Raw genomic sequence first — 16,468 nt, 5'->3', positions numbered from 1 at the left:
GGAACCAGTCCTGGAAATCAGCCACAAATCTGAAAAGAAGCTGTACAGTGACGTAGTGTGTGACCACAGGAGTTCAAAAGAACGACATCTTGTCAGAGACCATTAGGTTCACAGCAAGAAATTAAAGGCCAACATCTTAAACCAGAGCAAGACTTTGGTTAAGAAAGAACAGACCAGCTTGTGTGGCCTCAGAGTTGAAATTCTTGGATGGGAACTCCATCCCTGATGAATGTCACAGAAACACCATGATAATTTACTGATGCAACACACTATGGGGGTCAACAAGACAATATAAATATTAATACAGTGTATTATAGAGCTATGATGATTCAGATCATGACTCAAATACTTCTCCAGCAAACAGTTATAGGCCCGTGATATGTAACAAAGTTTGAGGCATGTAATATTAGAAGGATTGACCTTCTAGTATCTAGTAAACAACACTTCATTTGATTACAAATCATGACTAGACACGAGAGGGCCAAAAAAACAAGCAACGTCAGAATAAACCTTGAACACTCCCAACACTTAGTCATGACCAACCTAGAAATGTTTGTCTACTCTTAAACAGACGAGTTTCAGTGTGTGTAATTCGGTGTCTCCATCCATCTATCATAGCATGGCATAATAAAGGTATAATTGGAGGGCATCAGGGCAACAATAAAACTGATAAATAACTAGGTCTGCCTGTTTAATGTTTCGTATCCCTCCACATTCCCCAAATATAACACTGCCTCGGCTGAGATTCATTGGAGGAGACATACTCAATAAGGCTCATATTGCTTTGAAGCAAAATGCACCTATGTTTGCGAGATGGAAGCCGGCAAGGGTCAGACAAGGCCTTCCAACTGGGTACCTCTACTAAAGTGATGAAATGTGGTAAGGAGCCAAAAAATACAAACTCATCAGTTATGACAGTTCTGGCGAACAGTCGATCTGCCGTTCTGATGTCATCATGTTGACCAGGGAACAATGTCAATGGATGACCACAAACACAAACCCTTTTTTTGTCATATTTACAAGCCACGTCAAAGCCTGGGAAAGAAACCACAGAGCGGATATATAAAGGGTTTTTTTTTCCCTCTTGTTTCTGTTGCCTTCCTTCCTTACTTTCAAACAGCAATCGCCGTTGAAGAAAGGGACATTATATAAGGCAGGACCCGCAAACCTGATTGCATGGAGTCATTAAAAAAAAAAGCCATCATTATGTGTTTCAGCACAATGTTCCCTTTTTAAGGCATATAATGAGAAGTTCCTCCACTTAAGGGGTATTAGATTCTAGGGGTCTGTGGATAGCTTTCGTCTGAGGCTGCTGGCACCGGTTGCTTCTCTGTGCCAAACATTGAGATGCAAAGATTGTGGGTCATACTGTACCGTACAAAACATGTCAAACAAGCAGCCACATTGGACCCTTTGATGGATGGGACTCAATGGAGTAAGAATGGTTACACTTACACATTTCTCTGACAAAAGAAAAAAAAAACACATCAACAAAGGACCCCAAATGTCTGAATAATTCTGTGAAGATGTATAACTGTGGTCTGGTTGGTGCACCAGTTTGGTTATAGTGCCAAATTTCAATAAACATTGAAGTTAAAAATGCTGTGTGTTATATTTCGTGAGACTTTTTTTATTCTAGTGAATGAGCATATTCATTTCAGTTTCAGTCAATTTTTTTTTGGGGGGGGGGGTTCCCCCATTTTCTCCCCGGCCAATTACCCCAATCTTCTGAGCCATCCCGATCGCTGCTCCACCCCCTCTGCCGATCTGGGGAGGGCTGCAGACTACCACATGCCTCCTCCGATACATGTGGAGTCGCCAGCCGCTTCTTTTCACCTGACGTTGAGAGGTTTCACCAGGGGAGACGTAGTGCATGGGAGGATCACGCTATCCCCCCCCATTTCCCCCTCCCCCCCAAACGGGCGCCCCCGACCGACCAGAGGAGGCGCTAATGCAGCGACCAGGACACATACCCACATCTGGCTTCCCACCTGCAGACACAGCCAATTGTATCTGTAGGAACGCCCGCCCAAGCTGGAGGTAACACAGGGACTCGAACCGCTGATCCCCATCTTGGTAGGCAACGGAATAGACCGCCACGCCACCTAGACGCCCAGTTTCAGCCATATTTGATGGGCTTTTTTAAATTTGTCAGTGCAATAAGTTATCATAGTTTCCAATTAACGTACAATTTAAAAGCATATGCGTTTGTTTTTCCCAAGTTTTCCATTTCACATAAGCAAAAGGCTCTTAAATGTCTTTCTATGAGCTTGTGATAGCAGTTTCTCTACTTCAGAGTGCCAAGTGACCCATAAAGTAACTGCCATATTAATAAATATTCCCTGATACAGTACCCTTCAAATGTGTAGGGCTTTTACCTTGCCTCATAAGATTCTATTCATTATGCTAAAAGCCCAACTGTAAGGCATTATGCTTTGGCATTGATATCGATCATCTATGTCACTTATGTATTGCGGACTCACAGCACGTGCCGGCATGGAGCCCAGAGGACAAAAGGGGCAAATAATTTGCTGTGCGCTGTGCACACATTTTGGCTGTGCAAAGTGGATCCTTTTTTTTCTTCTTCTTCTTCATTGGAAAAATCCAAATTCTTACATCACCTCAACACCTGTGTTGGATAGGAGGCATATACATTCTGTGTATTAATCGAATACATTCTTTTGTATAATCATTCATGAAGAAGTGTGAGCATTAATCAGTATACCCTGTCCCTGGCCAGAAGTGAAAAGCTTTTCTTAAGTCCTCATATCAAGGACACAAGATCAAGTTCTGTCACATCGAACCTCTCTTTCTCCGTTTCTTTGCATTGTAACTGATCAATTAAGTGCAGAATACAAAGGAAGTTTAAAAAAAATACTGAATAGTTCGGGATAGACAAAATAGACAAACACACAGGCACACACACACACACAAACAGGTGCACATGCGCGCACACACACACACACACAAACACACGTTGCATCGATGGCTGTTAAAACAAATACTAGAAGAGGTGTCAGAGTTGATGAACGAAGGGCGTCCGGGTAGCGTGGCGGTCTATTCTGTTGTCTACCAACATGAGGATCTGCAGTTCGATTCCCCATGTTACCTCCGGCTTGGTCAGGTGTCGCTACAGACACAATTGGCCGTATCTGCGGATGGGAAGCCGGATGTGGGTTTAATGATCATGAATGACTAGACTCGCTAGCCCTTGGCTAATGGGTCGGACGCTTTAGTTGACTGGTTAGTACAGTCGCCCACAGTGCGGACGACCTCGGTTCGCTTCCCGGCTGCCCCCGAATTCACTACATTGGTGTCAGAAGTGGGATGGTGAGACCGTGAGGCCATCGGAAGCACGTGCGCCCAGAGGCGTGAGGGAGCTGATATGTTTACGCATGGGGACGCGCTTCCCGAAGGAGGGGGTTACTGTAACGACTCGCTAGACTCACTAGCCGTTGGCGAACATGTCGGACCCTTTAGTTGACTAGTTAGCGCAGTCGCCCATGGTCTGGGATACTCGGGTTCGATTCCCAGCTGCAGCAGCAGTTCCTGGCTGCCCCCTGAATTCACTGCATGGGTATGTGTCTTGGTCGCTGCACTAGTGCCTCCTCTGGTCGGTCGGGGCACCTGTTCTGGAGGGAGGGGCAACTGGGGGGAATAGCGTGATCTTCCCACACGCTACGTCCCCCTGGTGAAACTCCCTCACTGTCAGGTGAAAAGATGCAGCTGGCGCCTCCACATGTGTCGGAGGAGACATGTGGTAGTCTGCAGCCCTCCCCGGATCGGCGGAGGGGGTGGGACAGCGACCAGGATGGCTCAGAAGCATGGGGTAATTGGCCAAGTACAACTGGGGTGAAAAAGGGGGAAATCCCCCCCCCCAAAAAAAGAAAAGTTGATGAATGACGCTCACTCTTGCTATTACAGTGTAGCTATCCGTATGCTGGCGTAGACAAGCTAACGGAGTGACCATGATGTGAGGAAAGGCGAGGGACAGAAATACTGACTTCTTAAAACAGAAAAAGATTATTGTGAACGTTATGTGAATATCCACAACTAAGCGGTTGTGGATATTTCAGATTAATAGCTGGATAGGCAAAAATGTTGACAATAAACCTCCGTACATCTGTTTCATTTATCGATTTCACAGCAGTCAATACAGAACAGATATAATTTTCAAAAAAAAACAAAAACAATTAAATTCCTCATGATTGTTAACTGGCAAAGTTTGACTTCCTACAAGGATGGAGGAGTCTGTCGCACCCCTGACTGACCGGCTGTAATGGCCCTATTGGTGACCACTGCACCACAGCAACAGCACCGAGCAGAAGAAAAGACCCTTTTCAGACAAAGAAGTTCAAGGCAATACAAAACAGCCATATTTGGCTGAGTAACTCTGCAGGCCATGCCTCTTGTGGTTTGTATAATTCAAATTGAAATAAGCCTCCAAATCCCAAACCAGGAGCAGTTTTGTTTTTTTTGTTTTTTTAAGTCTTACATTTAAGTCAAAGGGGCACTTAACACATGCTAAGCAATCTAGCTTCTGGTAATGCAACAGGCTGAACTCTCAACATAAAACCTAGAACACATATACACTGATATGCAGGGGCACACACACACACACACACACACACACACACACACACACACACACACACACACACACACACACACACACACACACACACACACACACACACACAGAGCTTACATCAGCAGAGCAGCATGAGAATTCAAGCTGGTGGCTTTTTACGGTCTGCGGACCACTGCCTTATATCCCCACCCATACAGGAATCCACATGAATGCATGAACACACACACACACACACACACACACACACACACACACACACACACACACACACACACACACACACAATGCCCATTTCCTCACATCCGCTCATCAGCCTGCCCTGGCTATATGGTTGTGGGTCGGCATCTATCATGGGTTGCCCGGAGGGGGTTGACGGGAGCAATGCTTCCCCAGCAGATAGTAATGAGGAAAAATGTCTGCTCTGAAACCCACTCCGCTATGGGCTTCATGCCAACGGATGCACAGCATTCCCACAAAACAGCAACCATGGGTAATGTCGTTGTCTGGGCGAGACGGTACAGTATTGGTTTACATTTGCATTGGCCACTGCTTCCGAGGAATTTGGGGATACACCGAAGTGAAACGGTAGGGATTTTGTCACGAAGAGAGGGGAAGTTAAGAGGAAGAGTAGCGTGTGATTGGTTTGCATACCTAACAGAGTTATGATGATATAGACTTGACCTCACCCACATCAGCTAATTAGTAAAATACTAGAAGAAGACTACTTATAATCTCTGACAGAGGTTTAGTATTCGGTGGTTTGATGACATTAAAAACAACAGCAAGGAAGCACACACCATAGCTAGAATACATTTTTGGATTACTACTTACAAGTATTATTCATTTTCTCACATTCATTCCTTAATGACTCACTCCAAAACGTGCACTTCAACCACTAAATGTTGAACCTGAACTTAGTTGTGTAGTGTACTGTACCATACGAACAGACATAAGTTCTAGCTCTTAACTGTAGACCATTATTCCAGGAATAGTCTGGTACTTGAAATTAAGGATCAAAACCATGTGCATGTTTTGAGTAGGCCTGGTAGTTAAAGAGAACAGTCTGCAACTGGAAAAACACAAGTTTGACTCCTGCCAATATGTAAATCCCAGTCAAAGTGTCACCAAGCAAGACACCATATTGCTTTGGGCTCCAAGGGCACCAGTTTTGACTGCTCCTGTGTTCTGGCTCCTTAGTGAAATGTGCACAAGTACACACATCTCAGAGGGACGTGTAAAGAAGCAAATTCAAAAAATGCAGTGTTTAATGCAGTGATCGCACCCTCGAAGTTTCTAAAATACCCTTCTGTACTAGTGTACATACAAGGACACACACACACACACACACACACACACACACACACACACAAATGCACGCACAAACAGTTGGCAGTGAAAATCATAGCTGTCAGCATTACTTCAGGGTTGTAGGCCTACATATAGTAACGCAAACAGGGCTCACTTGCCAATTCGTTGATGAAATTGCCCTGCGTTTCTAACTGTGGCCTTGCTCTTTTCTACTTAATTTGAGGCAAATTGGAGGCAATTCCAACGACTCCAACTGCCAAAAAATTCCAAAAACTGCTGTCGTTTTCTCATGCTTGGGGCTATGTCTGGTGTGCTCTGTGCAGCTAGGACTGCAAGGTCCTGTATTGTGAAACACTAGGGTCGGTTTCGTAGCTGCAGACACACACACCCTGCAATCTCCTGTGAACGGAGTTGACTTACACAGTTTGTTTTTTTTTTACAAATTACAGACATGCACATCTTTGCTGTCTCAACATGTGCACACACCTGCACATATAAGCATCATGTCAAAAGAATAACACAAGCATTTCAAAATTAACTATTAAGCAAGAGCAAGCATTGTAGCATGATCATCAGCATTGCTGCATGATCTAACACACAGACACACAAAGATGCCTTCAAACCATGGAACATAACCAATACTGACTTATCATATCAATGATCAGACCACACGTCCAGCAGCATGTCACATCTAGCTGGTGCTAGCAGCTGCTGATAGATGAACCTTGGTCCCCAAACACTTTTCACTTGTGTTTTCAAAGCCTGCTTTGACCTTTCTGTCAGAGAGGTGAGGCAAGGTTGAAACATGACCTACAGACAACTTAAAGTCATGCCCCTGCACATGCACGTACACACAGTTATGTGTGAGCCCACAAAGCATACCACCTACTGTTGACTGTAAAGAGCACACAACCACACACAGTACGAGCCCAACGGGGACACAAAGGTATGGTTGTCATCGTGTGTCACCTCTGTGTGTATTGTCAGAAGTCATCAGTGACAGCAGAGAAGAGACCATGTGCAATCACTGTCACTTCAGCCACTGCCTCAGGCCACAGTCCACAAAGCATAGACAGCCCAGAAGACCACACACAGACAAACCGGCTACAGCAGAAATACCAGGATATACTTATATACACACACACACACACACACACACACACACATACACACATGATCTGCTGGTACAGCAATATAATGACTAATTCTTCCTGCCCACACACAAAATTATGTACCACTCACAATGGACAGCCAAGTAGCAGGTAATACTTATTGTACAAACGCCCACATGCATAAAGGCTGCAACACATGACCACAATCTCTCGCTCTCACACGCACATACACACACAAACACTCGCCATGCTAATGTTGTGCATATGCAAGGCAAATAGTCTAGTGACTGAAGTACTGTGATCTAGTGGTTTATATCAGTTTATTGTATCTCACACCATGTCATCCCAAAAACCGTTGGAAGGTAAGCTGTTCATTGTCATTCTCAACACAGACTTCATTCAAGCAAACGTATAGAGATGCATGCCCCAGAGTGCAGAAACACCAACACATGAAAACAAACATGCAAATACATGCACGGCTGCAAATGCATATCTGCATGTACACGCAGACACAAAAAGAACATAAACGCCTGCACACACATTCCCACACGCGCACATCTGCAAGCAAATCTACCATGCTGAGTGAATGCCGTTCAAATCTCAATAGGAAGCCGCTTAGCTGATGCTTGGGGACAGTCAGCAGCTCATGTTCCAGATGTATCTACAGGCAGTGCCCCCCCCTACCCACCCCCCATACATATAGCCACACTCCTTACCTGGAAAACTGCAGTGGCCATCCTCTATCTGTGTGTGTCTGTCTCACTTTCACTCTTTGGGACTCGCCGTCTACCTGTATTTTAGTGCTGCATTGTCCTTATTTGCTTCCTCTGTGCGGCAGAGAGGCAGTTTGGCTTTCTCCGTGCTCGGTCCGGATGGCTAAAGCTAGATCCAATCACTGTTACGTTGGTGCAGCGCAGAGCTGGACGAGTGTGTGTGTGTGTGTGTGTGTGTGTGTGTGTGTGTGTGTGTATATGAGTGTGTGTGTGTGTGTGTGTTTGTGTGTGTGTGTTTGTCTGTTATGTGTGTAAATGTAAGAGAGAGAGAGTCTGTGTGTCTGAATGTGTGTCTAAGACTTAACTGAGCTCCGGGGCTAAATGCTCTGGATACTCTCTCTCTCACTTACTCACTCCCTCCCCCCTCCTTTTTTCTGTCTCTCTCTCTTTCTCTCTTACTCTGCCTCTGTGTGTCTCGCCCCCTTCCCTGTTGCACAAAAATGAGCACAAAAATGTCTTCAGAGTGATTTTATAGGGGAGAGTGAGAAGAAGTGCAGCCAAAGGCAAATCTTAACACCCTGCAAACTGGAAACAGCGCAGTGCAGTACTCAGCATGGGATAAACTGGGAAAGTCTGGCTGTGGGATATTGCCATTGCCCCCCTCTCTCTCTCTCTCTCTCTAGGTCTCTCTCTCTGTCTCCCTCCCTCTCTCTCTCTCTCTCTCTCTCTCTCTCTCTCTCTCTCTCTCTCTCTCTCTCTCTCTCTCTCTCTCTCTCTCTCTCTCCTCCTCCTCCATAGTCTATCTCTGCCTTCTTTTTTTCTACGCAGTGAGAAAGTTGGAGGATGAAAAAGAGGAAAAAATATTGAGCTGAATTTCCTAAGACGACTGGAAGAGAACAGTACTTGGGGTTGTGAAAGAAAAGCGGTGCCTCTGGCCATTCTCTCCCTCCCTCCCTCCCTCCCTCTCTCTCCCTCTCTCTCTCTCTCTCTCTCTCTCTCTCTCTCACAAACACACACACACACAAACACACACACACTCTCTCATACACACATCCTATTCCTCTCACTCTAATTCTTTATGTTCTTATCAGTTTCTCAGGTTACAGGTATATATATATACACTACCGTTCAAAAGTTTGGGATCACACAAACAATTTCGTGTTTTCCATGAAAAGTCACACTTATTCACCACCATATCTTGTGAAATGAATAGAAAATAGAGTCAAGACATTGACAAGGTTAGAAATAATGATTTGTATTTGAAATAAGATTTTTTTTACATCAAACTTTGCTTTCGTCAAAGAATCCTCCATTTGCAGCAATTACAGCATTGCAGACCTTTGGCATTCTAGCTGTTAATTTGTTGAGGTAATCTGGAGAAATTGCACCCCACGCTTCCAGAAGCAGCTCCCACAAGTTGGATTGGTTGGATGGGCACTTCTTTGAGCAGATTGAGTTTCTGAAGCATCACATTTGTGGGGTCAATTAAACGCTCAAAATGGCCAGAAAAAGAGAACTTTCATCTGAAACTCGACAGTCTATTCTTGTTCTTAGAAATGAAGGCTATTCCATGCGAGAAATTGCTAAGAAATTGAAGATTTCCTACACCGGTGTGTGCTACTCCCTTCAGAGGACAGCACAAACAGGCTCTAACAGGTACTATTTAATGAAGATGCCAGTTGGGGACCTGTGAGGCGTCTGTTTCTCAAACTAGAGACTCTAATGTACTTATCTTCTTGCTCAGTTGTGCAACGCGGCCTCCCACTTCTTTTTCTACTCTGGTTAGAGCCTGTTTGTGCTGTCCTCTGAAGGGAGTAGTACACACCGGTGTAGGAAATCTTCAATTTCTTAGCGATTTCTCGCATGGAATAGCCTTCATTTCTAAGAATAAGAATAGACTGTCGAGTTTCAGATGAAAGTTCTCTTTTTCTGGCCATTTTGAGCGTTTAATTGACCCCACAAATGTGATGCTCCAGAAACTCAATCTGCTCAAAGAAGTGCCCATCCAACCAATCCAACTTGTGGGAGCTGCTTCTGGAAGCGTGGGGTGCAATTTCTCCAGATTACCTCAACAAATTAACAGCTAGAATGCCAAAGGTCTGCAATGCTGTAATTGCTGCAAATGGAGGATTCTTTGACGAAAGCAAAGTTTGATGTAAAAAAAATCTTATTTCAGATACAAATCATTATTTCTAACCTTGTCAAAGTCTTGACTCTATTTTCTATTCATTTCACAACATATGGTGGTGAATAAGTGTGACTTTTCATGGAAAACACAAAATTGTTTGGGTGATCCCAAACTTTTGAACGGTAGTGTATATATATATATATAGAGAGAGAGAGAGAGAGAGAGAGAGTGTTTTGTGAATGAATCCATTGAATGTATGTTAGCACCAGGCTCGAGGGAACTCCTGAGACTGTCAACGGCAGTGAGGAGAGACATAGTTGTCAGTCACCAGCTCATTATGTAATCACACATTCTGGCCCCTCTCTCAACTCAAATCACCGCCATCACTCGCTCCTGAAAAACGTTAAAAACTCATCTGGAATCCAAGGTTGGAGCTCCACTTCAACGGACAGATGTGGGAAGACGCGAACAAAGATAATAACTGGGACGGCCGGGACATTTGTTTGTCTCACATTTATCACCGTATATTACTCTAGCCTCAAATCTGATCACCGGGAATTTGTTTCACGAAGGCACAATTTCGATGGGGGGTTGCTATGAGAAAGAACATGCAGAAAAATAGGAGAAGAAGAAGCATAGATAAGGAATAAAATAAATCGTCAACAACAATTTGCATTACAACAGGGCACTAGCGGCACGGGAAAAAGAAAATTCCTTATACGCAAGATGTTAAGGGAAGGGCAACAAAGGGGACAGTCCCACAGTCAAAACAAGTAGCCTTCTCATGAGATGGATGGATAGATCTGATCTCTTTGGTTATGACAAAGGTAGTCAGAGCAGAATTAAGCATCACAACATCTCATTTTAAGCGGTAATCATTTCCATCACCTCACCATCCAAATGACAACCATTCAGTGAGGACAACTGAACATTAATTAAATATACATGGCACACATTTAAAACACGCCATTTCTTATGCCTCCGCATGGAAAGAATGGCCATTGCGTTTCATGTTGCTCGGGGGTCAATTACACTGGAAGGTAGCTTGAAAAGTAACACCTTTGCTGAAGTTGTGTTTACCAGATGTTGGCACAGTAAGCGTCATTTATTTCGCTATTAATGACAGGGGCCAGGAAGGAAGGGAGGGCGGCTACAGAACTGATTTGTGGTTTATGGTAACAAAACAATGTGGTTGTTTACGTCTGTATACGTACATACCTTTAATGAAGAGACCAGACTGAAACTTGGAAACCGGGAAGTTCCCTTGCCCCTTGCTGTGGGGGCATGTGCGCGTGTGTGTGTGTGTGTGTGTGTGTGTGTGTGTGTGTGTGTGTGTGAATGCATGACAGCATGATAGAATGTGTAAACGCATGTGTGTGTGTGTGTTTTCATGTGCATGTAGTATACCATAATACATGGATGTTCATGTCTACTTGTGTGCACACACATGTTAATAACTGTGTGTTTGTGTATGTCCCTCTGTGTGCATTGAAATGCATGCATGCCCACACACATGAAAATGCCGACAGTTGCATCTCTGCATGTTAAGCCTTAGGCAAGCTGAGATCAAAAATATCAACCTGTGTTTGGGGATAATATGTTTTCTGAGTCTGGCCTATTTCCTGTGTACTGGCTTCTATTACCTTCAGGAGCCAATGGCTGCTGCTGCCTGTAATCAACACTGACAATGGCAGAGCCAACCATCAGAGACGAAGTAAGAGAGCGAGGCACAGGGACAGTGTGTGTGTGTGTGTGTGGGGGGGGGGGGGGGTTAAGAAGCATCCTGGGGTTGCATACCATTCAGTGCTTCCCCTATAAGATTTTATAGCAGTGTAAGTGGCGGTGATTGGGAGGGTGCCGAGCGTACGTACGCACGCCTGTGTGTGTGTGTGTGTGTGTGGTGAGGGGGTTGTACTACTGTTTCAGTTACAGTATCTCAGTTCAAAAAAGGTCCTTATTTACATATATTGTGATATATGGTCTCAATGTACTGTAATTGCCAAAGTTTTGTTTATACTTGACTTCACTACAACACCAGATGGGATTTTCTTTTTTTTTTGTTTTTTCTATTCTACCCTTTTTTCTAGCACTTGGGGGGTGTTCCAGCAGTGCTGAATGAATGTATGAGAAATAAAGCTATAGCAGAGGTTTGAATCCAGTATTTCCAGAGAGCGAGGAAGAGAGTGACTCAGTATAGAGGAGAGACAGAGACATGTGAGTGAAACACATAGACGACAACATGGGGGCAGAGATGAAATGTCCCTGTCGATGTTAATGTCTATGAGACAGTGGGGCCAAAACAACGACAACAACATGATTCAGTTGCCTGGGAGAGGACCTGTCTCGTGAGTCTGACTCAAGCTTTCCCAACAGCAGCAGAACGGAGCACGCACTCCCTCGTTATACAGTAGAAACGTTTCACTGACGCCCGTGCTGCTTTTAGGCCATTGTGGACTTGGGTTGGATCATCGTGGTCAGGCGGCAATAACCTAATGATTTTGGGATGCAGACTTGGGACTTGGGAATCGGAAAGTTGCCACATCAAACCCACGGATGGACTGAAAAAATTCCGGTCGATGAGAGTGAATGAATAATACCCCCCCATTGACAACTACTGTGGACGTCCCACTCAGCAAAGCATTTCAACCCCAGCTGTGGGGGTGGTGCTCTAGTGGCCAGTAGTAGAAGACACTGGACAGCTCCCAGGTGGTAAACATGTGGGGCGGTGTGAACACGAGCCAGAGCAAGGATGGAAAACAGCACGTGTGCACACAACAAAACCTTCATGTACAAGCATTAGAAAAACTAATATGGTAGGACAGTGCATTTAAATGGCTGGTATCCCCCCCCCCCCCGGCCTTTGCCTTGCTTCCCTCGGTCTTCCTCTTCCACACTTGGCCCATTGTTGACATTCTTTCCAGGGACTCTTAATGACTCCATCACGTCAAAAGCTGGGCGTTCCTGTTTGTTTTCTCTACTGTATCTATGCACGTGGCACTACCATGATGGTTACTGAATACATGGCCATAAGCCATAGCCCCTTGTGTCAGCCATATGTCTGCGTTTCCTACAGAAAACAAGGGTGGGAAAAACAGGAAAGCTGACAAATCTTTGTTTTTGATGTTTGTTTAAAGGCTCAGAAAAGCCTGTTTGCTTGTCAGTGTGTATGTACCGCACATGTTTAGACTTATCACCGCAAGGTAGTTAATCAGCAGCTCGACAGCCTGGCTGATCAGCAGGTCACTGAAGCAGCTGTTTTGGAGGTAAAAAGTGAAAGTTTTTACTGTCTTCCACTTCTCCCAGCACCGCTATCACTCCTGAAGAAAGTTAAACAGATATCACAGTGACCACAAACCGAAGCACATGTCCTGATGTATACCCCTATGGGTGACATACTACCAAGGACAATCAACACATTGTATGCAATGTTTTCTGACAGAGCAATTACATCACTCGTCAAATTTTATCCAGCCTCCTCCAATATACCCCTTTCAAGCACGTTTCGGTCTTACATTAGCGACTGTCTGTCAAGTCTATTGCCAGAGTTAAATAGACCTTTACTCAAGACATCTCTGACAAGTTGATTTTAAAGTAGTGAGGCACTCTTACCCCGATGACAAGCTGGATTTAACAATTAGCTGCTTCCCATTCAATTATTCAATGTATCACTTCATTCAGTTCAAAACTCAAAACACAGAGCATGTGATTTATCCCATGCCAACGACGTTATTATGTACTGGCACTTGAGTGAAGACATCGCCTCAGTTGAGGAGGATAAAGTGGCTAGTGTATGGTCTATCTTGTGACTGCAAATGTAATTGGTTTCAAACTATCGACCAATTCAATATCCCCCCCCCCTTTTTTTCTCCCCAATTGTACTTGGCCAATTACCCTACTCTTCCGAGCCATCCTGATCCCTGCTCCACCCCCTCTGCCGATCCGGGGAGGGCTGCAGACTACCACGTCTCCTCCGATACACGAGGAGTCGCCAGCTGCTTCTTTTTACCTGACAGCTACCTCACTTCAACCACCACCAATGTGTAGCACCTGCCACACCACCCGGATGCCCCAATTCAATAGTCTTGTCAAACATAGGGTCAGTGCAAAGACCCAGTCGAAAAATTATTCAACTTGCAACCTGTTTGCCCTTAGTATCCCCCGTTCTGTGCTCAGCACAAGACTATGACCTGGTTAGACATCATTTCCTGCATAGCATCCTCATCTCTCTCACACACACACACACACACACACACACACACACACACACACACACACACACACACACACACACACACACACACACACACACACACACACACACATCTCCTTCCTTATGCTCTGCTGGGTCACCATCATATGGAAGAGGAAGGAAGTTATTAATGTTGTTACTGGGGATTCGATTCCATGTCAGCAGTTTCTGACCGTACCATTGGCTGGGGTTATGTAATGCCTGCTGTGCGTGAAAAGACAGTTGAAAGACAACCTGTTGCGTGGCTTCTCATGTTTAATGGTCAGGTCCTTGTTATTCTCTTGACGTCACCGCACAGCGCTGTTCAAAATTTCCCCACACAATGATTTTTGTTCACTTATGACAAAGTCAAAATTGAACAATATTAAAGCTAAAATCGGGACTTTTCTACATGATCAAATAGTTATTCAACCCATCTGGATTATGGAGTCAAGTTATCTAATAGGCTTCTTTACCATTGTTTGAGACACTGCCTATACAACTGTTGACATGTTTGACCAAGTGGGGGGGGGGGGGAATGGCACTGCGGCAAACAAACGTAATGATAATGTTGCAGTGTTTCTGTCTGACAAGTCATCTATCAATATTACAGTACAACAGGGTTCCCATATAGTTTCATGTAGCTTGTAAAACATTAGATTGCCTGTGTCAGTTTTGCAGAGGATGCCACTGCTGAGATGATGCTACAGTGGCTGCTCCATCTCATTTGTAGTTCTCGCTAGGAAGGGACACATCGCAGATATCATGAATTTCAGCTTTAATGGAAGAGCCTGGATGGACTAAAAAAAAAAAAATCACATGAGTTCTGATTAATTGCTGACCTTTTTTGCTCTACGACCAAGACATGGCTCCCGCTGTTCCATAAACAGTAAGAGATTAAGAAACCATTTGTCTCAAAATTGCCAATATAGGATGTTGTGAATACGAAGTTTGACTGCTGGCAGGTCCTTATAGTGACTCATTACAAATGACAGGACATACAGGTGAGGGAGTCAAAGACAGACCCCAGTATGATGAGAAAGTAACCCTTGGATAACATCTATTGTTCTCATAGGAATGAGGGGTCATCAAAGAAAACGACCTTTATTTAGGAGCTGAAGTCGAGAACCTGGCACTAGAGCCCATACTGGTTTGAGAAAGGATAAGTAAATCAATTAGACTAAATTAAGTGCTCTGAAGCATCTAGCGTTTACAGGCAGGAAAATAGAAGTCAAGACAACCTCTGGCACCAACCGTTGATACTCTCTGCTCTGCCATTGTAAGCAGAAAACTAAAATCCCTTATGTCCGCTCTCCCTCCCATGCCAAAGCCCTTACTCGGGCCAAATTTATAAGATCATGAAAAAAGCTTTGCTGGTGCTTAACGGCCGACGACACAGCTTTCCAATTACTGCCTGTGTGATAAATCAGCCCCAGTGGCAAAATATGGTATTGAGGTAAGTCATTGGAACAGGAGGAAGGGCGGGAATGTGCCAAATGATCCTGACAGCTGCTGCTATAGCTGAGGGCAATGACTATGAGAGACAGAATGCAGTTTGAGGGCAGGAGAGACTTTTCCAGGGTCATATTCCAAAACTGAGGAGGGCAAATCAATTCCCCTCTGACTCAAACACTATTGATGCCAAGTCATAGACAATCCCAGTCTTTCTTAAACCGGGGACACACTAGGGTCGATTATAACCCCGATTTGGCCGTGTTGATGATTGTCATGACCGAAGAGAGTCTGCACCCGTCTGCGCAAAACAGGGCAGGTCACCAAGGGCAGTCAGCGAATGTTATCTGGTAATGCAGTGTTTTAGGATTCAAATCACTCCTCTCCCAGCCAAGCCTTCAGCCAGTCGGAGCTATCACCATGAGATCAAACATGTTTGGTTTTTACGACTGGAATCTGGAAAAGTTGTAACATGCTCATGTAGTATGATTTTTATTTATTTTGAGACACTTTGACCCCCGTGGGGGAAATTATTTTCTGCGCTTAACCCATCTTAGCTGTGTAGCTAGGAGGAGTGGGCAGCCACCGTGCAGCACTAGGGGACCACCTCCAGTTCTTCTTGCCATGCCTCGGTCAGGGACACAGACAGGAGTATTAGCCCTGACATGCATGTATTTTTGATGGTGGGGGAAACCAGAGCACCCGGAGAAAACCCCAGATGATAACTTGATCAAGATTGGACAACGGGTGGTGATTGAAAGAACAAGTGAAAGGTAAATTCCCATCTCCTAGTGCAATGATATTTTTCGCAAAGATTCAGAAATAGCTGAGGTTCTTGAAAATAATGTTATAGTCCCACTTGGCTTTTCAGGAGTCATTTGACTCAGTGAGTCATTGACTCATTTGTATGAGCTGGTCAACAGTAAAATACATTAA

The 16,468-nt window shown here is 44.5% G+C and overlaps 1 protein-coding gene across 9 annotated transcripts in view; it reads right to left on the bottom strand.

Moving 5' to 3' along the window:
- The window catches only part of tns1b (tensin 1b), a 208,828-nt gene that overhangs the window by 115,929 nt on the left and 76,431 nt on the right, over positions 1–16,468 (bottom strand). The window contains exon 1 of one of the 9 annotated variants that reach the window (XM_056289493.1): positions 7,728–8,147. The exons of the other annotated variants lie outside the window; for them this stretch is intronic. Within the exon in view, the coding sequence (XP_056145468.1) occupies positions 7,728–7,748 (21 nt within the window). The 5' untranslated portion in view covers positions 7,749–8,147. Of the gene's footprint in view, positions 1–7,727; positions 8,148–16,468 lie in introns of those variants that run through there. 9 annotated transcript variants of the gene reach the window in all.

This window comes from Lampris incognitus, chromosome 11, assembly GCF_029633865.1.
Source record: "Lampris incognitus isolate fLamInc1 chromosome 11, fLamInc1.hap2, whole genome shotgun sequence".
In the NCBI taxonomy this organism is placed as follows: domain Eukaryota; kingdom Metazoa; phylum Chordata; class Actinopteri; order Lampriformes; family Lampridae; genus Lampris; species Lampris incognitus.
This window is presented reverse-complemented; position numbering and strand designations above follow the sequence as displayed.